General features: G+C 34.7%; 3 protein-coding genes across 5 annotated transcripts; all 3 read left to right on the top strand.

Moving 5' to 3' along the window:
- The first annotated feature begins 4,211 nt into the window (after nucleotides 1-4,211).
- Nucleotides 4,212-8,805, top strand: LOC102629815 (uncharacterized). 2 transcript variants are annotated; one of them, XM_006491244.4, is made up of 3 exons: nucleotides 4,212-4,515; nucleotides 6,082-6,364; nucleotides 8,386-8,805. In XM_006491244.4, exons 2-3 carry the CDS (start codon nucleotides 6,106-6,108, stop codon nucleotides 8,418-8,420), a joined length of 294 nt encoding a protein of 97 aa, XP_006491307.2. In that variant the 5' UTR covers nucleotides 4,212-4,515; nucleotides 6,082-6,105; the 3' UTR covers nucleotides 8,421-8,805. The 2 variants fall into 2 exon arrangements, with proteins under 2 accessions (XP_006491307.2, XP_006491306.2); XM_006491243.4 differs by having other exon boundaries at nucleotides 4,215-4,446.
- Nucleotides 8,806-10,244: 1,439 nt separating this feature from the next.
- LOC127898593 (probable alkaline/neutral invertase F) lies at nucleotides 10,245-13,990 on the top strand. 2 transcript variants are annotated; one of them, XM_052438846.1, is made up of 5 exons: nucleotides 10,245-10,444; nucleotides 10,532-11,222; nucleotides 11,753-12,190; nucleotides 12,620-13,178; nucleotides 13,468-13,990. In XM_052438846.1, exons 2-5 carry the CDS (start codon nucleotides 10,533-10,535, stop codon nucleotides 13,758-13,760), a joined length of 1,980 nt encoding a protein of 659 aa, XP_052294806.1. In that variant the 5' UTR covers nucleotides 10,245-10,444; nucleotide 10,532; the 3' UTR covers nucleotides 13,761-13,990. The 2 variants fall into 2 exon arrangements, with proteins under 2 accessions (XP_052294806.1, XP_052294807.1); XM_052438847.1 differs by lacking the exon at nucleotides 10,245-10,444 and having other exon boundaries at nucleotides 10,479-11,222.
- A 6,584-nt stretch (nucleotides 13,991-20,574) lies between these two features.
- On the top strand, nucleotides 20,575-23,549 carry LOC102629065 (laccase-6). Its single transcript, XM_006491418.4, has 6 exons — nucleotides 20,575-20,946; nucleotides 21,081-21,232; nucleotides 21,346-21,590; nucleotides 21,998-22,126; nucleotides 22,239-23,180; nucleotides 23,275-23,549. The coding sequence occupies exons 1-6, from the start codon at nucleotides 20,830-20,832 to the stop codon at nucleotides 23,403-23,405; spliced, it is 1,716 nt and encodes a 571-aa protein (XP_006491481.1). The 5' UTR covers nucleotides 20,575-20,829; the 3' UTR covers nucleotides 23,406-23,549.
- The last annotated feature ends 1,129 nt before the right edge of the window (nucleotides 23,550-24,678 follow it).

Below are 24,678 nucleotides of genomic sequence, written 5' to 3'. Positions count from 1 at the left end.
TCACAAACTAGTATCTAAGAGTAACAATTATCATTTCATATTATCATTCAATAGAAGATCTTCATATCATTCACCACCATTAGCACCCATCCAACACAATTCCTACAATAATGATTAAGATTAACATTTTCTAAAAAATAATTTTTTTTAAATATTAATACGAAGAACAAAATTATAATAATGAAATAGTCCGTGCATTAAGCTAAAAAATAATAGTTCATATAAAATTATAATAAGTATATAATAATTCATGCATTAAATTTAAAAAGGTTCAATCAAAATTATAATAAGTATATTTTTAGATAAAAATATTTTCAATTAAAATTAAATTTAAAATTTTAAAAAGCTGATAGTTGTTGGATACCCGCAATTTGACTAAAACTAAACACACTCGCAACCTAGTGCGAGTTTAAATTTATAATATCAAACTCTTCTGCAGCCTACAAAATTACTTGCGATAGGCGTGTTTTGCGCGGACGGGATTAGGTGGATTTGTGAGTTTGTTGGTACCATTGCTATCCATGTATGGACGTGGAAAATATGTTGGAGCCAAGTAAGATAGAGCAGGAGGCATGCATGTGAAAGTATGCAATAGCAAAGTATAGTAGAGTAGGAAGCATGTGTGTGGAAAATATGCTGGAGCATAGAACCAAGTAACGTGAAGTAGGAAATATACATGCAGGAAACACGTTGGAGCAACGTAAAGAGGAGTAGGAAGCATGCATGTTGGAAGAATACTGGTGTAAAGTGATTTAAAGCACGAAGCATGAAGCCACAAATGATTGCAAATTCAGAAGAAAAAATCTATTAGGAAAAATTTAGAAGTTTCAGAAATCCAATTTGAGAAAGAGATAAATATAGATTTTGAAAAAAAAAAAAACTCTAAGTAGTAAAAGCCCATCAAAATAAAGAATTATCAACGACTTTGGATACATAAAAATTGTATTATAAATAGAGAGTCCTTCATGCATAGAGGACATAAGCAAATAGCTAAAAGAAAAAACTTCATTATAATTCTTATTAAATAGTAAAAATTGCTCTTTTACTCTCATGGTCGTACGCCAAGCATTGAACTATGTAAATTCTCTGTATTTGATTTTTTTTTTCGTTTATTTAATTTTCTAGTTGACTTAAAATCAGCATCAACACAGCCCATAAAAATTGGTTCCTTTCTACACTATATCAACTCCAAAGGAATAAAATTTATCATTAAAAACTTAATATCAATTAATTTTAAAAATTTATTAACCATGAAATCCAATGAAAAGGCAATAAATTAATTTGTAAATAAATGGATTTGAATAGTATTGCATTATAACTATTGCATTTCGAATATTAAAGTTTACTTATTGATGGGAGATGATTTAGATCATATATCCAAATTATATCACTAGTAAGCAAATTTTAACTTATGTACTTGTTGTTAATGATAAGTGCTGACAAAATCATTGTTTTATTTATATTCAAGAGTCATATTATTTTTTGAAAATATTAATGGTGTGTTTATTTACCCGTAATTAGAATGAAAATTTTAGAATAGGAATTATTGACGTGTTTACTTACAAATTTGAAGCTTGGAATCGGAATTGAATTCTTGCGAGACTATGATTTAAGGATTCATTACTGAAGTTCTAATTCCCAACCTTAAATCTATCACTAAGATCCTGATTCCTAAAAAGGGGTTGGGAATCAAAGCTCTATTCCCATGATTGACAAAAATACCCCCTATTTTAAATTCTTAATTCTTACTTTGTCCTAATTAATTCACGAGTATAAAAGAAAAAAAAATCAAATTAAAACCACGATAATGGAATTGGACACCACCCAAAATCGAATAAACAACACCCAAACCAAAATTGAACCAACAGCACCTACCATTGCTGATTATGAAGCCACTGACGACCAGCTATGGATCTCGCGTTGAGCAACAGCACTTGCTATTGTCAGAGCACCGGAGTAGCTCCTCCCCAAATTGTTGCAGCAACACATGCCGTTGCTGGAAATAGTAGCCGGTGACGCATCTCCTTCCAATCTCGCATGAAACCAGCAATCAATCTGGCTCGACGGCAGTTGTTGCAAAAATGATGATGATGATGATTATTATTATTTTTTTTTTTAAACGATGACGATGATTATTTTTGTCTCCAAAAATGATGATGATTATTATTATTTTTTTTTGGGCATAATATATAATGTTATTATTATTGTTGTTGTCATGTTTATTATTATTAATTTTATTATTATCATTATTGAAACAAAGTTATTATTATTTCTTATTGTTATTAACAATAAGTTTTTTGAATAATGATAATATAACAAATATTTTAATAATAATAATAAATTAAGGATATTTTAATAACTTAAAATAATTCATTCTAATTCTAAAATAAAGAAAGTAATTTATTAAGAATCTTATTTCTTTTTTTGAATTCAGCCTATTCTCATTTGAATTTATTTCAATTCATTTCAATTACTAATTAATAAACATACTACAACTTAAAAAGAAACAAACCGAGTTACAATTCAATTCAGCCTTTATAATTTAGGTAGTGTTTATTCTCTGAAATGAAAATGAGGAGTGTGGATTCTTTTATTTACAATTTTTAAGAAGAGAGTAGGAATCTCACTCTGTGGACTCCACCCAAATTTAAAGTAGGGAGTGGGATTCTCACTCCTACGGGGGAAGTGGGAGTGTAAATCTACTCCCCCTTCTTTTTTTTTTACCCTCATATTTAAAATAAAATAAATAATATTATAGTTATTTAAATAACATTAGTATGTTATTTTATAAATTAAATTTATTAAAATAATACTATTAAACATATTTAAATATAATATTATTATATTTAGTTAAAAATAATAAGTTGCAGTGGTTCTAAATTAAATTGTTTTAAAAATAATATTATTATACTCATAGAGAATTAATAATATTACTATATTATATCTTTATTTGAAAATATAATATTATTATATTTATTTATTTATTTAATTAATAATAATAATAAATATTTTATTTTAAAAAATATTAATTTTGTACTATATTATCAATGATAATGTTTCATTTGTATTGCTATTATTAATAATTTTTTTATTTACATAATTAAAATTAAAATTAATAAAAAAATTATGATTTACATAATTAAGAATATTAATAATTATTAATTTATAAATATAATAAAATAAATATTTTATTTTTTAAATATATTTTTTATTAATTTTGTAATTAAATATTATAATTCTTTAAATAAAGATAAAACTGTAATTTAAAACCATTTACTTTTAATTCAAGACAATTCTATACTCTCACTCTAATGTAAGTAAACAACCTACCCACACTACTCTCATTCCACACTCCTAATATCAGAATTTCCACTCCTCAGAATTACCACTCTAATTTAAAATGTAAACGCTAACTTAGGTGGCGTTTGTTTTTTTGTCTGAAATCTGAATAGATATGAATTAGTCTGAATTCTGAATATGTATGAATGTTTGAATCTAAATAATATATTTATTTTTTCGTCTGAATCTTAGAAAATAAATATTCAGTTGTTTGTTTTTTCAACTTAAAAAGCTAAAAATATATACTTTTACATTTGTATCCTTGTTAAATTTGAATGTCAAATAAATAATATATTAAATACCATAATATTTTAACATTTATAAGTAAAACTATATTCAAGTGAAACATAATTATTTTGGAATTTTAATATATAAAATACCATAAATTTTAAATTTTATCGTATATAATATAAGAAAGAAAAAACAGAGATATTTTTATGTGAGGTAAATATTTATGGGTGAGTTTTGGGATAGACATGAAAAATAAATTATAAAACAAAGATATTTTTATCATTAGCAAGTAATTGACTTAATTCAGATTTCTCAATTAAGTAAAAAATCAAAAAAATTAGCTTATTTTATTAAGTAAAAATTACCTAAAAAGTCTCATTAAGTTATAAAAATAAACATCTCTAATTAATTTAATTAATTAAGTTAAGTCATTTTAAGTCATTAAGTTAAAAAACAAAAGCCACCTTATTAGACTTTAGAGTCTATCGGATTCAAATTTAACTAATATCAGATTGAATGTGATTTATATCATCCAATCAGATTTGATTTGGATTGAATCGGATTCGGATCTATCCGAATAATCTGATGGTAAATTGGGACTGCACTGCTGATTTAAAAAAATAATATTAACTAAATATAAAAGCACAGAAGTAAAATTCCTAGGTGAAAGGCTAATTCCAAAACCAAAATATCAGCAACGACGCTTCTCCGGACGACCAGACCGACGCCGCGAACCACGCTGCCGACGACGCAACCCAAACGATCCCAGCCGCATCTTGGTCGACATCGAAGTCCAGTCGGCCAGTTGCACGCCGCTCGCCATCGACGTTCCAGACGAGCATCTGACACCGACAGCAACCTCGCGACTTGTTCATGGTAATGCCGACGCATTTTGAACATGATTGCCTGGTTGCTTCTTATCTTATATTAGCTTGTGGTTGCCTGGTTGGTTCTCTTTTGGCTAATATAAATTCTTTAGAAAATTCTCTTTTGGCTCTCTTTTGATTCAGTGGTATACTACTACTTTCCTTGCTCTGGCTGAGTTGCTGACTTAATGTGATTATTTTGATTCTTTGAACATGTAAAATGCTTTGAGTAAATGTTGAATATATGATCAGGAAAGCTTACGATGAGATTAATTTTCTTTTCTTTTCTGATGATTTACATTTACTTGTGTTTTCACTAATTATAGATTTCATGAATTTGTGAAAATTGCCAAAAAGCCCCAAATCCGAAATATCATTCAAATCAGAACTCATCTGAATCGATCCGGAATATTCATCTGGTCCAATTTATTTAGATTTGAGGTTTGGGTTAGAATTGGATGATTTTTTCGCAATCTGATTCATCCGAATCCAATCTGAATCTGAAATTGCCTACCCCTAGATACAACCTGCAAGCCCAAATCAGTCGGTTTCTTAGTTTCCTTCTAGACACACGCCTAGCCTAAAGCTTCTTCTATATTTTCTACACACTGCCAAGGCAGCCGTTTAAAAACGAATCCATGCGCATAAGGACTTAGCTTGTTGGAACTTTGTACAAGCTGCATCCGACAGTCCAGTAAGTTTTATGGGGAAACTAACTTAATTTAGGCTGAGAACTCCTGTGCACAAGTTTTTCATTTACTTTTGACTTCCTTCTCTTTTCTGCGGACAATTAACATTGTATTATTTTTTCAATGTTTGTGAGAATTGCTTTGCTGCTGTTAACTGTGTGATTGATATGAGATTTATGTGTTGTGGGTTTATTACCACAAATCTGATTATTTATATCTTATGGATTTACAGTTAGATTGTGTTCAGAATTGGAATATGTGTGTATGCACATAATTGTTTGATGGAATGACACTAAGAGCACTTCATATGTTTAGGTTTTCAATTCTAAAGTGTATAATTGAAAACAAACTTTGATGTGTGAACTTAAACCATTTGCAGAAATGAAGATTTTCGTTGCTTGGTTACCCGACTTGGTTGGGAATTTTGGACCAATTAAATGTTAATTCCTATTTTCAGTTTTTACTTTTTCTGAATTCCCTGTAAATCAAACAAACACTATGCAAAGTGCTATCGTGAATAAAATAGAGTTATTTGTTCAAAAGAAAAAGGCAATTAAATGTTTCAGTTTTTACTCAAAGTGGGTTGATTCATATAGGTCTAACTAGTAGTGTAATGGTAAATCATTCAATGGTGGAGATAGCACAAATTTAAACTCTTATATATATATATATATAGAAAGGTTTCTTGGAATGACTTGTGCGCACCTTGATAGTGATGCAAGACTTGTTATATTAGTTGAGATGAAATTTCTTCAAGGATTCAGAAATTATCTTTCCTCAAAGATTCTTATTTTTTCCAAACACTGGATCTGATAATGGCATTGAGTACACAAGTTGCCCATTTCCATATGAGTCTCTTAAATCTGAGTTGCCGTGGTCCCCATTATTGTTTGTGGCTTTTCTTGTAGTAGATTTTGAACATAACCATCTAACAACTTCTAGCTTTGTACTTGTAGAATTGAGCTCTAATCTGTTGGGTCATGAGAACTGAAGAGTCGAAAGATCCTCTGAAGGAGGTTGATTGGAAAGCCATTGGTAGTGAATTGCAGAAGGACCCTGGTGCAGGTGTGAAACCAGTTGTAAAGAAGCGGCTTCCGAAAAAGATTAGGCAAATTCCAGACTACTATTTCCTTCCTCGAAGATCTTTACCCTCGGCCATAGCCTTCTATGGGTCTTGCATTGCTGGTGGAATTGGTGCTGGGATGCTGCTGGAGATCTGGATAAACAAGAAGGTTAAAGGTATGACCTTGATGACTATAATCTTTTTGATTGCTGTTATTGACAGGTTAAGTCACTGTATAATTTTAGTGATAAGATATAAATTAATACAAACATACTAGGTGTGGATGTTTCGGGATTCGGTTTGGGTTGCAACCCATTTGGGTTGGAGAATTTAACCCAAACAAGTTGAAAAGTTATTTTGGTTTGGTTTCAAATATCGGTTCGGATTGAGGTTGTAATTTTTTGTTAAAAATTCGGTTTGGGTTGCAATTTTGGGTTACAGCTAAAAATTCAAATTTAATTACAAATTCAGCCAAAAAAAATAGCTTAAATAAAAAAATTCAAAATTCCAAAAGCCAAAAGCCAAAATCCAAGCAAATAAATAATTAATCTTAAAAAAAAAAAGAAACAACATAATAAAATTACTGAATTACAAATTCTACACCAAAATTCAATCTCTATGAATGCTCAACTCGACAAGCAACAGTTACATTAGCAACAATTAACCTCCACCAAAGAAGCATCGGTAATCAGTCCATTTTGCTAAAAGATAAACAATTGTGTTTATCAGAATGTTGTCATATAGATTGACAAATTTGCTGTGTCTAGATAGGAGTCTACAAAACCAATGACGGGAACCAAGCATCAGTAAAGTAATAAACTCAATTATTAGAACCTAGAAGACTGCACGTATTGCTACTTCTGGCTTCAGCTTTTAATTTCAACTTTATCTTCTTAATTAACTACCTAATTATCTTTATTAATCATCAATTCTTTAATAACACAACGACAATAAGATTTAACACAGTTCAGTAAAGCAAACATGAAAAATTAAAATAATTAAACAATATTCTCATCAATCTGAGAGTAAGAGAAAGATTTAATTCCAAGAAAGAATAAGAAAAACCATTGATAAGTTTCGAAATCTGAGCTTGCAGCAAATATATCCACAGAGGAAAAAATATGTAGATAAAGGAAATTAATTAGAAGGAGATAGAGTGAAAACAGAAATTATTGGAAGTCAAATTTTGATGTAAATGTATAGAAGCTAAGATTCAGTTCCAACCAACTTACCATCAAGTGAAGAACTGCAGCGCTGATGAGTTAGATGGGAGCTACAACCCTGACAGCCGATGAGATGGAAGTTGCGACAACCAGGCAGTGGTACTGTTGGGAGCTGCGACGCCGACAAAGTAAAGACTGACTACTGCAAGAGAGTGACAGATAACAAGGGTGGCCAGTGGTTGAGTGTGATGACTGGTGGTGGTGTAGCATGACTGATGGCAGTTAGTGACAGGGAGATGAGTTAGGCTTAGCTTAGAGTCTCTGTTTTAATTTGTTGTTCAGTTCGGTGTTAACGTGAGGTGAATTCAAACCCAATCGGTTTTCAATTCTCAACCAACTTGTTTTTAGGGTCAAACTGAACTGAACCAAAAACCGAAATAAATTTGAGGTTCGGTTATGCCACCCCTAAAATATAGTGCCAGGCTAAAATTCATTCAAAAACACATGAAAAGGACATTTGGTGCCTAATGGTCATTTTTGGGTCTTACGATGACTTTAAGAAAGCTTTTTATGTAAATTGTGATTGTAAGAGTATCTACAATAATCAGCCCTTTTCTGTGGGCTCGTCCCTTAATTTTTTTGTTAGAAAATAAAAAGAGCAAATAATTAATTAGAAAAAAAGAAACAGAAATGAGAAAGAAGATTTTTTTTTTCCTTTTAAGCATCCTGTTTTGATGGGAGAGTAGTTCTTGTGAGTATTCATGATTATTACAAAAAACATGGATCATTTGCCATTATTGTTGATCATAATGCATTAATGCAAATGATATTTGTGAGCTGATGTAGCCATCACGTACTTACAGAGGTGACCAGCTTCGAAGTGTTTTCTCTCTCTTTTGCCATTAAGAATCATGGAATTTCCCTGTCATCATGGTTGAAAATAATCGTATTTGTAGATTTTGGAAGCCTTTTGGCTTGACTCGCTTGCATTTAAGTACTTTGTTATGGCTAACGTATTTGTCATTGTCTTTCAGAGGATGGAGGAGTCATATGGGAGTTTGACAAATAGAGCTCTGGATCATAGGAAGAGTTGCCCGCCTTCTAGACAGTTGCTTATCTTTTTTTATTTTCATTCTTTTGGAAAGTTATATACAGAGGCTGTAGGAGGAAACCTAAAATAGTAGAATGCTCTGTGTTTGGAATTGACATTCATGTTCCTAGCTGTGTGTAATTTTTGTTAGAATTTTACATTAAAAATAAGGATATGGGATGTTGGATAGATGAATATTTGTTTGCTATTTATCTTCCTTTTATTTGCTGCACTTAGGGGTAGCCAAGATTGTAATATTTGTTTATACAATTGTGTAGCTGCAGGATGGCGAGCTTCTTCCTTGACCTCATGCCTTCGAAATTAAGCTTGTCTTCATAAAAAAATATATTTTTATTTCTGGCTATTGTCTTGATACTTGAGTAATGTGTTGAGGGCTATGTTAGTTTTTATTTTTTTTGAAGTCTATTATACAGAGATGTTATTGATATTACATTAGATATTATAATTAATATTTATAATCATATTATATAACTAGAACCATCGTCATACATTGACACATTGAAATACTTACCCATATATTTTAAATCCTCTATAATTATCGTCATACATTGGCACACTGAAACACTTACTCATATATTTTAAACCATCTATAATATTAGAGAAATGTCCACTCCACTCACATTTCGTAAGGGAGAGATTGTATTTACTCAATTATGTCATACATTGACACAATGAAGCACTTACTCATATATATATATAGAGGGGTGTTTACTTTATTTACATTTCATAAGAGAGAGACTGTCTTCACTTAATCATGTCATACATTGACACACTGAAACACTTACTCATATATGGAGGGGTGTCTACTCCACTCACATTTTGTAAGGGAGAGACTGTTTTCACTCAATTATGTTGATAATTGATGAAGTACTGAAATTAATCTCTATAAAACTCTTATGGAGACTCAAATTCTTGAACTCAATATTATAAGTGTAAGACTTCACCTATTGGACCAAATGCCTATCGGTGAGGGCTATGTTAGTTTTGCTCCTAGTAATATTGGGCCAGGATAATATTGCTTTCCATGAATGAGTTTGCAAAAGCTGTTTGCAGTTTCAATAGTGGAATTTCACGTTCAGTTGAGGAGAATTCTCTTTTCGAGGATCACAAAGTTGCGGCGATTTTTACAAAATGGGTTATTTATTTTCATCACTGGAATTGCACCTTTTCTTACCTTGTCCGGTTGACTCATATCATTTTGATCTCATCTTATTATTCAGCATCTCAAAGGGAGGATTCTTGGCATGATTTTGTTATGAACACTTGTGATGCTTTTCAGACGAAAACACTTCCAAGGTCCAATGGCAGTTGCTTGCCCCCAATACAAATTGAACAGGCAAATCCCGTGGCCTAAAAGAAAATAGGAAGCAAAGATGAAGACTGAAATAACCGAATTTGCTAGCTAGCTATCTTTCTCTTGAATAAACTAATTAGCTAGCTAAGCTTTCTCTTCAATAAACTAACTACTGGGCTTCTCACAATTAAGAACGGTTATTTTCTCCGCGATGAGACACGTGTAGAGAATCTACTGGATCGGAAGAATTCAAATATCGTTCATTCCAGTTATCAATGTGCCACGGGGGGCACAATAGCATAAACCCACGAATTATTTTCCCGCTTCGGTAACCGAAAGGATCGCTAGCTGCTTTACATTCCCAAAACGCCCCTAATGAAAGTATCTTAAGCATGCAAAATTGCAAATCGATTTCGAATTTTCGAATTACGATCCTGTTAACGACCTTACATTTCATATAGCTAATAGCTATACAGCTGAGATGGCAACTTTGTAAATAATCTCGAAGGAAGACCTATTTTACAATTTCCATTCTTGAATTCTCTCTAACCGCCAAAACAAAAATAGCACACACTCCGTGCATGTTCAATTCTCCCTAGCGACCTCTCCATTGCTCTCTCTGTGGTAACTGAATCTCTCTCTCTCTCTCTTTCCCGTCTCTCCAAGAAAGCAACCAATAACTGTGAAGGTAATCTCTCTCTAACTGCAATAATTATAACATGAAAATAAAAAAAGTATTTTATATCATCTCACATAAATAATAATCTCTCACTAGAATGACAAAAAAGCTGCGAGATCTCTTACATGATGCAAAGGAAGTAGACATTTTTCCACCACCGGCGCCGGCACATACGAGTGGCTACTCGGCTGTCGACGAGGATATGGTAGAGCAAGAAAATATGTCGCACAAGGAATTTATGTCAGCGGCTTCTTCACTTGCTGGAAAGAACAGCTCATCGGTCGATGAAGCCACAGCGGCGGATCCTTTGGTCGAGATTCAACCGAATGTTACTTCTTCGACCGAGTTTATAGTGATTGAAACTTTACGTACTACCGAAGAATCTAAAGAGAAAGACGATTCGCTATCTTTAGAGGATGTAAAATCTTCAGTTGCTTGGACAAAAGAGAGCTCAGAAGCTTCGCAAAACGGAGAGATACTGAAGCCGGAGAAGGCGAAGAAGACTGTGAGACTGCAGGGCCACGAGAACAACGTCACCGAGAACGTGATTTTGCCAAAGGCATTGCCGTTAAAGCCGTGCCCGAGTGTCGGTACGAATCTTGAGGCCTTTGATCTTGCGCTGAGATCTATCGTTGGTAATCATCAGGAGAACGGAGAGAGTACTGGTGCTGCGATGATGGAAGAGGCGTTGGAAAGACTTAAGAAGTCTTACGTGTACTTTAAAGGAAAGCCTGTGGGGACATTCGCTGCGATGGATCCCAACGCCGAGGCATTGAACTACAATCAGGTAAACGTAACTTGTCCATTGAACTTTCGCTTGTGTAGAAGTGATTTCTTGTAAAAGCACTTAAAATGCCCTTTATGATCAATTAAGTGTTTTTCATTCGTAAGTTCTCCATAGGTAAACATAAATAATCTATTAAGGACTTTTGAAAATGCTTTTGAAAACACTCTCAGATGCACCATCGATTAATCTTAATTTGTATATTGTATTCTTGTGTTTTCTTTATTATATCTGTGTACAGGATTTGAGCTGTGGCATTCGTTCTAATTTGTGCATAAATTTGATTAAATAGAAAAATTGACTTTTCGTAATTTTTCTTTGCGTTTCTTCTCGGTAATAATGCATATCTCATTTTGATTGTATTTCTTATCTGCTTTTTTCCTCCAGTCAACACTGATTGCTAAGTGTAAGCCACTGGAGGTTTTGAGAAACTTTTAGCCGTGCATTATAATTTATTAGTCATTTCTGCAATTTTATCTAATTTAGTTTTGCTTCTCCAAGAGTTGATGATATTTTTCATTGTATAACTGAAGGTTTTTGTGAGGGACTTTGTTCCCACGGCCTTAGCTTGCCTGATGATTGAACCTGCAGAACCAGAGATTGTGAAGAACTTCCTGTTGAAGACCCTTCACCTACAAGGTTGGGAGAAGAGGATCGATAACTTTACCCTGGGAGAAGGTGTGATGCCTGCTAGTTTTAAGGTACTCTTTAACTCGCATCAGCAAAAGGAGACCTTGGTTGCGGATTTTGGTGGCAGTGCTATAGGAAGAGTTGCACCTGTAGATTCTGGGTTTTGGTGGATTATACTGCTAAGATCATATACCAAGTGCACTCGTGACTATGCTCTGGCAGAGTTGCCTGAGGTGCAGAGAGGAATGAAATTGATACTTAACCTTTGTCTCTCAGATGGCTTTGATACTTTTCCCACTCTTTTGTGTGCAGATGGATGTAGCATGATTGACAGGAGGATGGTAAGTCTTTTTGTTAGTTGTTGAAATATTATTACTCATCGAGAATATTATTTTGTCCTAAACGTGAGCCAAGTTCTACTTGGGCTTTCTGTTCTTCTTTGGAATTATTTGTCCCTGTTTTTGGTAGCTAGACAAGAAGGCAGTCTAGCTAGTGTCAACTTAGTTTTTTCATTGCTAGTTATGATGTGAAATTCCTACTAGTTATATAGCTGATAATAAATTCTTTTTAGCCTGTAAGGTTCAAAATTTTTAGTTAATTAAAGCGCATCCATTTACCGTGTTGATCGGATATGCTGGATAGCGAATATGATCCTCATGAAGTCTTATGTTTGATTCTAGCTTGTTGGCTAGCTAGCCAAGTTTTGGGAATTTATTTATCTACTTCGTAATTCATAAAATTATCTTTGACGAGTTTCTTTTGACTTACAGGGAATTTATGGGTATCCAATTGAGATCCAGTCTCTCTTCTATTTCGCACTGCGGTGTGCTCGTCAGATGTTAAAACCAGAGCGCGATGGCAAGGAATTGATTGAGCGAATTGATAAGAGGATCACAGCTCTCAGCTATCACATCCAGAAATATTACTGGCTTGATTTTACGCAGCTAAATAACATATACCGTTATAAGACCGAGGAATACTCCCACACAGCTGTTAACAAGTTTAATGTCATTCCAGATTCTATTCCTGATTGGGTATTTGATTTCATGCCATTGAGAGGAGGATATTTGATTGGGAATGTCAGTCCAGCTAGAATGGACTTCCGGTGGTTCTTAGTTGGGAACTGCATTGCCATTTTGAGTTCTCTAGCCACCCCTGCACAGGCAACGGCAATCATGGATTTGATTGAGGAGCGTTGGGAGGACTTGATTGGAGAGATGCCATTGAAGATATCTTACCCAGCCTTGGATGGACATGAATGGAGGATTGTCACTGGTTACGATCCTAAGAACACACGATGGAGTTACCATAACGGTGGATCTTGGCCAGGTACAAGCACACATCTCATATTTAATTTTTTGAGTTTTGACTATTACTTACCAATGAAGAACTGAAGTTAGCTACTCCTTGATACACCTTTTTTTCTGACAATGTAGCACAGCGTTGTTTGCTGATTATATTGATGAAATGAATTTTACGTGAGTGAGATTCAGATCGTATGTTGTGCTCTTCGAAATTTCCTAATTGAATCTCAGACTCTGTGGACGATCTTTTTTGCATTGCTGTTCCTCTTTTTTTTTTCTTCCTGACATGCGGCTGTTTGGTTTCTCTATGGTAGTTCTGTTATGGCTGCTTACAGCAGCATCCATCAAAACCGGAAGGCCTCAAATTGCAAAACGAGCTATAGAGCTGGCGGAGCAGCGCCTCTCTAAAGATGGGTGGCCTGAGTACTATGATGGTAAGACTGGGCGTTATGTTGGGAAGCAGGCAAGAAAATATCAAACATGGAGCATAGCTGGCTACTTGGTTGCAAAAATGATGGTTGAGAATCCTTCCAATCTTCTGATGATTTCTCTTGAGGAAGACAAGAAGATAGCTAAGCCAAGGCTCAGCCGCTCAGCCTCATTTTGAGAGTACGTGAACGGCAGAGATTACAAAGGCATTTGTAGTAGCAGGAATAGGATTGCAAACAAATCAATCATTGGCTGATGCTACTGCAGTAGTAGTCATCACAAAATTTTTTTGTTAAAAGCCATCAACTATGCTGGGACTCCGAGTTGATTGATTGATTGCTATGATTCATTGAAATGTTTGTAGAAACTGATTGTTCTCCGCACTTTAGATGGGATTTTCCCTTTTGTTTTTTGGGCTTTACTTCTCAAAATTATTTGCTTTTGGGCTGTGGTCATAAATTTTAAACAGGATCGTGTTCCCAAAATTAACTCCACATGGAATATACTCATAATTAGGGGGAAATGAAAAGAAATATAGACCTTAATGCATGGGTACTCATTAATCAAATTTATATTTTCCTAAACCTAACCTCTATAGAAGAATAAAGTAAAATTGAATAAAAATTTAATCGTATGCCATCACCAACACTAATGTTTCCTTTTGCATACTTTTTTTTTTTTTGGGAGGACGCATACTATTCCTTATTTCCTTTTGAAATAAAGTTAAAAACAAACGGATAGTAAATAAATAAAACCTACGACCGATCCATTCCATTCCATATGATATGGTCTGTTGTCGCTATTCTTTGGAGTTCCGGCAAACACATCAATTGACAAAAAGAACGATCCATTACGAAAATAGCAACAAACAAAAAGAAAGGAACCATTTAACCAATCTCTCTTGCCCCGTAAGTATCAATCAATCAATCGAAGCGATGGACAAGCCCTGCAGCTTCATGTCGTGCGATAAGTTGGATCGGGTGGCCAACTGGGTGGGCGCCAACGTCGCCACCGCATTCTTCGCCTCGCTGGAGCGTTGCTCCTGCATCAACCTCAGCACCGCTGAATTCGAAGACGAGGATGAGGCCAAGGACCGACCTCTCATGGTCTTCCGCTCCACTGTTCACGGCCGCTACGACCTCGACGCCCAACACGCCAACACAACCGTTTCAAATGTTAATAAGCTTCAATAAATCAAGCTTCCCGTATAATCATCACCTTCCATCTTCTAGGGTTTGTAAATTGTTCTCTCTTTAGAACAATTTGCCTTCGTTTACAAACTTTCTTTTGTAAGAATGTGTATTTTAATGCGTGTATGACTTTGTAGAAATTTGGTGTTGATCGATTTTAATTACTCTTTTTTCTTTTTATTTGTGTTAGAAACCTATTAATTTCTCACTTTGCAAATTTATGTGTTATATTCTTGTTCTTATTTTGTAATGATGATCTGTTTTCATCTCAAGTTGTGGACTTCGGTGGGGCCTTACTGATTCTTGATCCAATCGTTTATGGCTTCATAAGGTTCGTGCCTGTACCGGTTTTTGTAATCAAAATGTATTTGTTACATTCTTTAGTTCTGATATTTAGACTTGCTTTTGTCTCAAGTTTTGGAGATTTTAACTAAACATATTGGTTTTGTTGGTTGTTTTACTGTACATGTCGCGGCGTTAATAATTTTCCGAACCGTTGAGATGCCAGGATCAGTGCGTCAGTAAGAGCTAGAAGGTTTTTAAAATTTTCTTTCAGTCTTTTAATTGTTTAGTTCGGCCAATCCAGCAAATCCATATAGTATGCTTCATGTTTTTTATATGATTTCCTCCACTCTTTATATCCCCTTCACCCTTTCTCCTTTCTCCTTTCTCCATAATTATTAGACTATTGGTTGCTGATTTTCTCTGGATAGCTTTTTCATAGTTCCTATATCAGGCGAGCTAAGACCACTATCTGGTAGAGTCATTGCTTTTATATTTTAATTGCTGAGATCTTAAGAGCAAGAAGTAATTAGATATCTGTTTGTGGTTAGAATTGAAAACATGTTGCACCATTGGAAGTGAGATTTTGCCTTTGGTCAGAACATTACATTTTGTTTACTATTCTTCTCAAGGCCTTAATTTCTAATTTGTTCGCTGGCTTTTGACTTAGTATTGTGCAGCTTGGTGACATTTAAGTTAAAGGAGAGTCAAGAGGCTAAATCTAGTTCACCTGCAATAGCAATCAGATCTGAGAGTAGGATTCAGGATTTTATATCAGGGGCTTTACATGTTAGATAGTCCCCCCCCCCCCCCCCCAACAAAAGAACCCAAAAAAAAAAAAAACCATTGTCATACTGCTAGTATACGATGAAGTGAATAACTTATAATCTGTGTATCCTTGATTCTTTTTCTTTTTCCCTCTTTCATTTCTGCTGTCTAATTATAATGGAAGATTGTGCAAATATGAATTCAGGACTGTTTCTTACTTCAGAATTTGTAGGGAAATCTTGGTTCTCCGGTCTATGGTTTACATGTTGAATTTTTATCTTTGTCCGGGTTGATAGTGTGTGGCATGGTATTTGAATGCTGCCAAAGCATGATTTTCACTACATCTATTATTTTTCTTATTACTGCTTTTCGCATTTATTTTGGTCGTTAACGAGTTATTCATGAAGTATCCATAGTAGAGGGATCTTGGTGATAGAGAGTGTGGATTGATCTTTAAATGTCATTATTATATCTCTGTACATAATTAGATACGACAAGTTCAAATGCCGCCAAAATGAGAATTTTCTGCTGCATACGACGAAGTCTATCATTGTGCCTTTTAACCGTTGGGAAGTGACTTGATTCAAGGAATGTTTCCCACGGGGTATCTAAATATCGTGCCTTTTAACCATTGGGGAGTGACTTGATTCAGGAAGTTGTTGGGAAATCTTGGTGCTAAAGAGCATGGATTGAATTTTAGTCCGCAATGTGGTTTCCTTTTCTGGTATAATGAGATGTGATGTCCATGCAAGTACCAGTGGAGTAAGGTCTACGATATTGACAGATCCCAATTTATAGAATGAGACTGATAATCCTAGTAGTTACTTGGGCAGTTCAAGGATGTTTCCTACTTCTTTGGTTGGTAGACACATCTTGATGCAAAAAAAAAGTTTGGATGGAATTTCAGATACCGATGTTTTATCTGCTGGAAAGTTCATTTTGTTTGCTGTAGCTTATAAAAGAAAATTCTATATTTGCTTATTAAATTATTAGTTGATTTTGCATAGATCATGGCATGTCATTTATTAGCTTGAAACTTTAACTTGTTATCACCTTATTAGCTTGAAACTTTCACTTGTGCCAGATTATCACCTTAGCTTATTAGTTTGTTTGAGGAGAGTGCAGCCAAATGAAGTACTATTGACAGGCAACATCCCTCGGAGAAAGAATGATGATGAAAAATGGAGCATACATGGTGGATTCACATTAGGTTAATGAACCATTATTGACATCACACAGATGGGGAAAACTTAGATTGCTAGTGACGCTATCTTCCCTGGATTTCTAGTAAACAGATAAATAACATACAACAACTGTATATCCATCAAGATCTAATCACGCATCTTCATGGTCTCTCCAGCAAAGCAGCATCAACACACAGCGCCTTATAATGTACAGCCTTGCTCGCTTCTCCTCTAGAATCCTAGTTCTTGAAACCTGGACTTTGCCTGACCTGCGCCGTGGAAAACCCAGACATCTAGTGGCCATGAGCTTATGAGTCTTGGTTTTGAAGAAAGATGGAAAGCAAGAAAATTCTGCTACCGACCCGGAGTAGTCTCTGTTAGTTGATAGTTACAAACGGGCACCTTTTCTTATATGATGGGTTTCAGACGATAGTGTGAGGAGGTTACAATGGTTTTGTTACATAATTTTGTCTTGGTGTGGTGTGAGCAGTGAGTTTTCTCGGGTGTTTATATTGTAATTGGAAATTTGGAGCCATTTTGGCTTCATTGGGAGCTCCGCAAAAGCTCCTGGAAACCAAATTTCTGCATTCAAATGATGCGTTTTGCTCAAAGTTTTACTGGCATTTTTATGGAGGAGAGAATCTCTATTAGCTTTCTTACATAAAATGTTTTTTGCATTCTTATTCTAATATCAATGCTTGTTTGTTTTTACTTTTTACCGTAAATCTTCTTCTCTTCATATGAAGCTCACTTTTGTAACTCATGGATCCGGAGGCTACAAATGGAAGATTATTACTTGCTGCATGGCATAACGTCTTGGCCTCACTTCCAACCTCCAAGTTCTCGCCAGATAAGCTGGACGTTGGATGAATCACGTGATAAAGGTTTGATTTTACATAATAACCTACCAATTAAATTATAACTTATTCTTAATTACTCCTGGAAAAACACACAATTTAGCATTCGGGTTTTGGGCCCAAACTTTTCTTCAATCTTTTTATCGGACATTTATAAGTAAACCATTTCCTTTTAATCAGACAATTGTAAGTAAACCAATAGAGAGATTCTAAATTACCTCTATTATACTACACCTGCATAACATATTTTATGAAATGTGTGTATGAATTAAATATAAATATTAATTACACGATGATTTTTTAAAATAAATGCACACATACCATAACTATATTAAGTGAGTGTAGTTCAATAAATGTACTCCAGAATCTCTTAAACCAGTCACCATCCCACCTCTCCAATGTTTCAAATAATTATGAAACCGTATCCATTAGTTCTTTGTTACGCTGAGATATATTTATCTAAACGATCCTTTAAAATAATCAAATGCTAAGATATATTTATCTAATCGGTGGTTCAAAATAATCAAATTTGTTAACATTTTGCGCTTTGGATATGTTTAAAATAGGAGTAATGATAAAGTTATAATTTTTTGTATAAACCTATTTTATACAATATCTTTTTGCTCACATAATTTGTTTTTACTATTTTGTATTTTTATCCAACCATTGCTCAACCAATGACTAATACCAATTGAAATTCGCTTAAAAAGTGGATACTCAAATCATGAGAAGAATCTTCTTTTACATTTACACACACGCAAATATATATACATATATAATGCTCTGAACCAAATAACATTGGAAATCTACCTAGATTATAATTGAGGTCCCCTATTGAACAAATTGAAGCTAGATTGATCTTAAGTTGAGAGGCTAATAGTCAATGCATTAACACATGCATGGAATTAATCTCGCCCTCCATCACATTGGTTGAAAGGAGAATTATTTAGCAATATCCGGAGTAGTTAATTAAATTAATTCAAGTTTCACTTTGATTTCTATCTATTTCATTTTCATGTTAGTTATGCTCGTATTATAAAGAAATAAAGAGGTCAACTCTTTGGAGATTAGCTTTTTTGTGTCGGCATCTATACTAAGTCGATCGTTATATATTAAACTAACACATGTTCATGCAAGGATCCATTTGCTCCAAACAAAAACAATGCAACATGATGCCATCTAAGAGATTGATGTCGATAGATAAACTTAAGATTACTTTTAAAATTACGAAAAATACTTGAGGGAAAAAGAAAAGGTCCAAGTTACAGGTGGAATCATCAAGTTTTCCAATCATTTGATATTAGAAATTAGTTAAAAGGGTGGCTTAAGCTTGGTCTTTGATTCATTTACGTGGACTTTTTCTCGGCCAACTGCTCCCTAAAGTGTCAGCAACTCAGCATGGAGCGGGTTTAGAGATTTGTATATACAATCTTCATGGTTCTTATGTATATGCGTGCGTATAGGAAGATATATTATAATAATGTTCTTAAAACCAGCAGGAATTAATTCCTGACACCATTCACCCGCAGGCCCGAAGCGTGATACTGAAGTTACATTATCATATCAATTAGACACAATCATCTATTGGCTCAAGTTTGGTCGACAGTAAAATCCGACTTTTAGCTTGCCCTTTTTGTTATTTTGGCTATACAGCTCGACACGTTCCGTTTCTAAAAATCTATTTTTAAAGTTGTCGCACAGTTGTCTGTGCTTAATGCTCATGATTACATTTTGCTGAGGTTAATTTTAATTGCCTAGGGATCGAGTCACCTAATACAATCTCAATCAAGCCCACTATAGACTCAAGGTGATATTATTGTGAATCAAATGGAATATATTTTAGGGCCACAATTAATGTGAATCATAATACATGATCATAGTCATTCTGTTAAGTACCTTCAGGACAGTGAATATTGCATCATATCTAATAAGTGCATCTATGCATACGCGATTATGTCAGTGGGCAAATTGACTTAATTATCACATGCATGGCGACTCTGAATGATCATATTGTAGAATCCGGACCAAAAAAGATTCAATAGTGAAAAGGGTTAAAACTTTGACGCAACACACGCGAAAACGGCTAGCTAGATTAGCAATCTAATTAATGAAGATTTTTTTCAAAAAGCTGAATGCATGGAGAGAGTGGTTTCATGATATAATTAATTAAGTAGGAAGTTCATGCTGTATAGTTCCCCGCAGAGGCACGATTCGAAAGGCGTGCACCAACTTTGCGTATGATTGAGTAAAAGAGAGTGTCTAACAAAAGCACAACAAACAAGCCCACCCTTTACTCGATTTGAGTACTGCGAACTGCAAACAAATTTAATTAAAATCATCTAGCTCTCTGGGTTCTTTCCATTTCGGCTAGTCTTTTAAGTGCTTTTTCTAACGTTTCATTGGCCGAGAGAATTTCTGTCAGTTAAATGTAAAGAGAATGGCTTTGTTTTATATTACAATATGTATATTGTATAGTAGGCTTGCTGTGCTGGTGGGGTTTTAACACTCTCATGCAGTGCTTAGGAGCAGGTGTGCTTTAACTTTCTCGGTCAAAATATATGATTAATTTTACAGCAAAATATATTGCTGACAAATCAAGCATAAATTAAAAAAAAAAAAAGATCAAATGTTTCTTTTTTGTTTGAGGACAAGAAAAGAGAAGGCCAAATTAAACCTTCCCCACATTGGGTCACATAAAAATAATCACGCCCCCAACATCTTATTATCACGAAACCATGTTAGAGGCATCATGAAAGCTGACAAACATTTACACAACTAGACAAACCCAGGCCTTTCTTCTCAATTTCCCTCTCAAACCTAAAAGCATTATTTTTGTTCCCAACAAAAAAAATACTACTAGCCGTCACCGGTCACTCCCTATTAAAAGAGCCCTTCTCTCAATTCCCTTCTCCACTTCAACTTATTAATCAGCTATATATTTCTCTCAAGAAGTACAAGAATCGAAAATGGCTAGCTTCACCACTTCATTGATGCTATGGCTATGCTTGTTATTCTGTGTTCACACTGTTCATGTTATGGCAACGTGGCCTCGAGGGAGATCAACGAGGTTTTACGAATTCAAGGTTTCTTCTAGTTATATGCATACATACATGCTCGCGCTATAAAATATATAAAATCCAAATGACGTTCTTTATGTTAATGAACTGAAGATTTTGCCTTTTGATTTTGTGTGCTGAATACTGATCAACGATTATAGATACAAGCCACGAGAGTTAACAAACTGTGTAACGCCAAAGACATCGTCACAGTCAACAACATGTTTCCAGGCCCCGTCGTTTACGCCCAAGAAGACGATAGAATCATTGTCAAAGTCACCAATCAATCCCCCTACAATGCGACAATTCACTGGTAATTATATATATATATAGTAATGATTAGTCCAAGTTTCAAGCATATACTTTTATGTATCTATATACGTTATATATACTTGATTATTGAGTCCATTAATAATTAATTTTCAGGCATGGCGTGAGGCAGAGACTATCGTGCTGGTTTGATGGTCCAGCTTATATCACCCAGTGTCCAATTCAATCTGGACAAACTTTCACGTACGAGTTCACAATGTTTCAGCAAAAGGGCACCTTTTTCTGGCATGCTCACGTTTCTTGGCTTAGAGGCACCGTTTACGGTGCCATTGTTGTGTATCCCAAGACCGGAGTCCCTTACCCTTTTCAATTTCCCTATCAAGAGCATATCATTATACTAGGTAACTGCCTAATTTAAATACTAAAACATATGTGTGTGTATATAGTTATTATGTAATAAGAACTAGTAAATTAGACAAAAAAAAATTAAAAAACATAAACACACATTCTAATATAGTGTATTTTATATGTTGTAATATTAAAGTGTATATTTTTATTATCTTTTATATGATACGTTACATTAATAAAATATGAGATCCCTCATTAGAACATCAACTATCATGTGTGTGTACTGTTCAATTGAGACTTAATCACCTTAAATTAAGTCAAGTCACATACCCAACAATGTTTCTGTCTGAATTGTAGAATTACCTAGTAGATTTTTTGGCACCTTCTGCACATTTTTGTTTTAATTACTTTGAAATTAATTAATATATACAGTACATGTATGTATAAATATTACTATTAGGGGAATATTGGCTGCAAGACGTGGTGCAACTTGAACGACAAGTTCTAGCTAGCGGAGGTGCTCCTCCTCCATCTAACGCTTATACGATCAACGGTCACCCAGGGCCCAACTACAACTGCTCCGCCAACGGTATTTGTATAAATATATATATATATTGACACTATTAGGGCGTACGTGCGTTGTTCATCTATTTAGTTTATTAATTTAATTTTTCTAATAATTAATAATAATATGATTTCAGATGTGTATAAGATTGAAGTGGTTCCGGGGAAGACGTATCTATTAAGGCTAATAAACGCAGGCTTAAACATGGAGAACTTCTTTGCCATTGCAAATCACAAATTAACAATCGTTGAAGCTGATGCCGAGTACACAAAGCCATTCAGTACAGACCGTGTGATGCTTGGACCAGGGCAGACCGTGAACGTCCTTGTCACGGCGGATCAGCCAATTGGAAAATATTCAATGGCCATGGGACCTTACATGTCAGCACAAGGGGTTTCATTTCAAAACATATCAGCAATTGCTTACTTCCAATACTTGGGTGCCCAGCCTAACAGCCTCGCCTTACCCGCTACATTACCTAGATTTAATGATAATCTTGCTGTTAAAACTGTCATGGATGGATTAAGAAGCCTAAATCCCGTACCAGTTCCGAAAGAAATCGACGCTAATCTTTTCGTCACTATTGGATTAAATGTCCAAAAGTGCCGGTCTGGGAACCCTCAACAAAATTGCCGAGGGCTAAATAACGGGGTTATGGCTGCTTCTATGAACAATATTAGTTTTATTAAGCCTAATGTTTCAGTCTTAGAAGCTTATTATAAGAAGATTGATGGTATTTTCACTGAAGACTTTCCTGAAGCACCCTTGAAATTCTATGACTTTGTCAATGGGGCACCCAATAATATCCCTAATGACACAAATTCCATGAATGGGACTAGGACCAAGGTCCTTGAATTTGGAACCAGGGTGCAAATTATTTTGCAAGACACTGCAACCGTCACCACTGAAAATCACCCAATTCATCTCCACGGCTATAACTTCTATGTTGTCGGGTACGGTACCGGAAACTATGACCCTCAAACGGCGAATTTCAATTTGATTGATCCTCCTTATATGAACACAATCGGTGTCCCGGTGGGCGGATGGGCTGCAATTCGATTCACTGCTGACAATCCAGGTAAGTTTTTCTTTTTCTATACCTCAGCTCAGCAAAATAATTAGAAGAAATAACTACGTACTGACTTGTTCTTTTTGAAATTTTTTTAATGCAGGGGTTTGGTTTATGCATTGTCACTTTGATATACACCAGTCATGGGGATTAGGTACGGTGCTGATAGTGAAAAATGGAAAAGGAGAGCTAGAGACACTTCCACATCCACCAGCAGACTTTCCCCGTTGTTGAATAATAAACAAACGTTGATCCAATCAAAGGATTCTTTTAATCGCAAGTGTGTAATTGTGGTTCTTCATTTCATTGAGACCGTGAAATTGTGGGTGTAAATTAAAAATGATTGGAGGAATAAAACTGTAAGCGTCTTTTCCTTTCGCTCCTTTGGATTACCCTTATCTTTCTCTTACATATTACAATAGCCAGTACCGACGCATTTATGCAAAACTCAACCACCAAGGCAAATAGGCCCCAATGCTGTCAACGGTAACTACAATCATTGGTGCCTATAGCGGCATTTACAAGTATAGCACTAATAGTGGTGACCAATACTTGCAAGAAGCGCACCAAGCCCTAGGACAATCAACTAGCTAATCCTACTGTCGTTGATGTTACAAAATAACGACAATAATGATAATTTATGCAATAATAAGAGAGCATAAGTGACGATTCACGTATAAATAACATGATCAAAAGTACACAGACAAGACTACCCTATCTGCAAGAAGCCCATATCAGAAAGTCAATTGAAATAACTGAAAATCAAAGCCCCTCCTTTGAAAGGTGGATGGCACACTAGCACCCTCCTATGAGTTTCACGTGGCACAAAATAAATATTGGGTGAGAAGATTGTCAAACACTTGCCTAAAAGCGGAGTAGAACTTTTAACACAATTAATTACCTGTTGGTTGCATAATCCTCTAATGGCTATTTTGAAAAATTATCATTGTTCCAAGATTCTAACCTAATCACCCACCCAATCCAACCACTGACACAAATAGACTTCGAAACAAGTATGAAATGATTGAAAAAGAAGCCACATAATGGAACACATAAAACCCAAATTATAATATATCAAATGTACTACTTCAGTATAGACAGTACAACAGCCATACATAAAATGAATGCGCATATGAGTAAGTAATCAACCAATAATTTCTTTTATAAAAAAAAAAAAAAAAAGCCAATAACTTTCAAAAGAATAAAAATAAAAATAAAATTAAAATTGAGCAAAAACTGAAGGGAGGACTTGGAAATTTTGTTTATATACTGTACATGCTCAGCTAACAGCCCCAATTTTCTTTTTCTAGGAGAGGAATATTTCAACAAACCCACTAATTTCAATTGGCAAGACTGGTACAACCACCTCTCGAGACATTAAAAGTTAAGGCATATGAAAGAATATAAGAGAAGAGGTAGACCTCTTCTCTAAAGGCAATGGATAATATTTCCTACTCCTTTCATTGAAAAGCCTCTTGCTCAAATGAGTATTCCACAACCTCTGCTT

Source organism: Citrus sinensis, chromosome 3 (genome assembly GCF_022201045.2).
Source record: "Citrus sinensis cultivar Valencia sweet orange chromosome 3, DVS_A1.0, whole genome shotgun sequence".
NCBI classification, from domain to species: Eukaryota; Viridiplantae; Streptophyta; class Magnoliopsida; order Sapindales; family Rutaceae; genus Citrus; species Citrus sinensis.
The sequence above is the reverse complement of the archived record's forward strand: the minus strand, read 5'-3'. Positions and strand labels throughout refer to the sequence as shown.

What these genes read in the sequence shown, in the direction of transcription:
- LOC102629815 (XM_006491244.4), top strand. Translation starts at nt 6,106, where the DNA reads ATGAGAACTGAAGAGTCGAAAGATCCTCTGAAGGAGGTTGATTGGAAA. An exon ending in GATAAACAAGAAGGTTAAAG is followed by an intron (nt 6,365 to 8,385) that starts GTATGACCTTGA and finishes ATTGTCTTTCAG; the next exon opens with AGGATGGAGGAGTCATATGG.
- LOC127898593 (XM_052438846.1), top strand. Translation starts at nt 10,533, where the DNA reads ATGACAAAAAAGCTGCGAGATCTCTTACATGATGCAAAGGAAGTAGAC. An exon ending in AGGCATTGAACTACAATCAG is followed by an intron (nt 11,223 to 11,752) that starts GTAAACGTAACT and finishes GTATAACTGAAG; the next exon opens with GTTTTTGTGAGGGACTTTGT. An exon ending in GCATGATTGACAGGAGGATG is followed by an intron (nt 12,191 to 12,619) that starts GTAAGTCTTTTT and finishes TTTGACTTACAG; the next exon opens with GGAATTTATGGGTATCCAAT.
- LOC102629065 (XM_006491418.4), top strand. Translation starts at nt 20,830, where the DNA reads ATGGCTAGCTTCACCACTTCATTGATGCTATGGCTATGCTTGTTATTC. An exon ending in TACAATGCGACAATTCACTG is followed by an intron (nt 21,233 to 21,345) that starts GTAATTATATAT and finishes ATTAATTTTCAG; the next exon opens with GCATGGCGTGAGGCAGAGAC. An exon ending in CTACAACTGCTCCGCCAACG is followed by an intron (nt 22,127 to 22,238) that starts GTATTTGTATAA and finishes ATATGATTTCAG; the next exon opens with ATGTGTATAAGATTGAAGTG.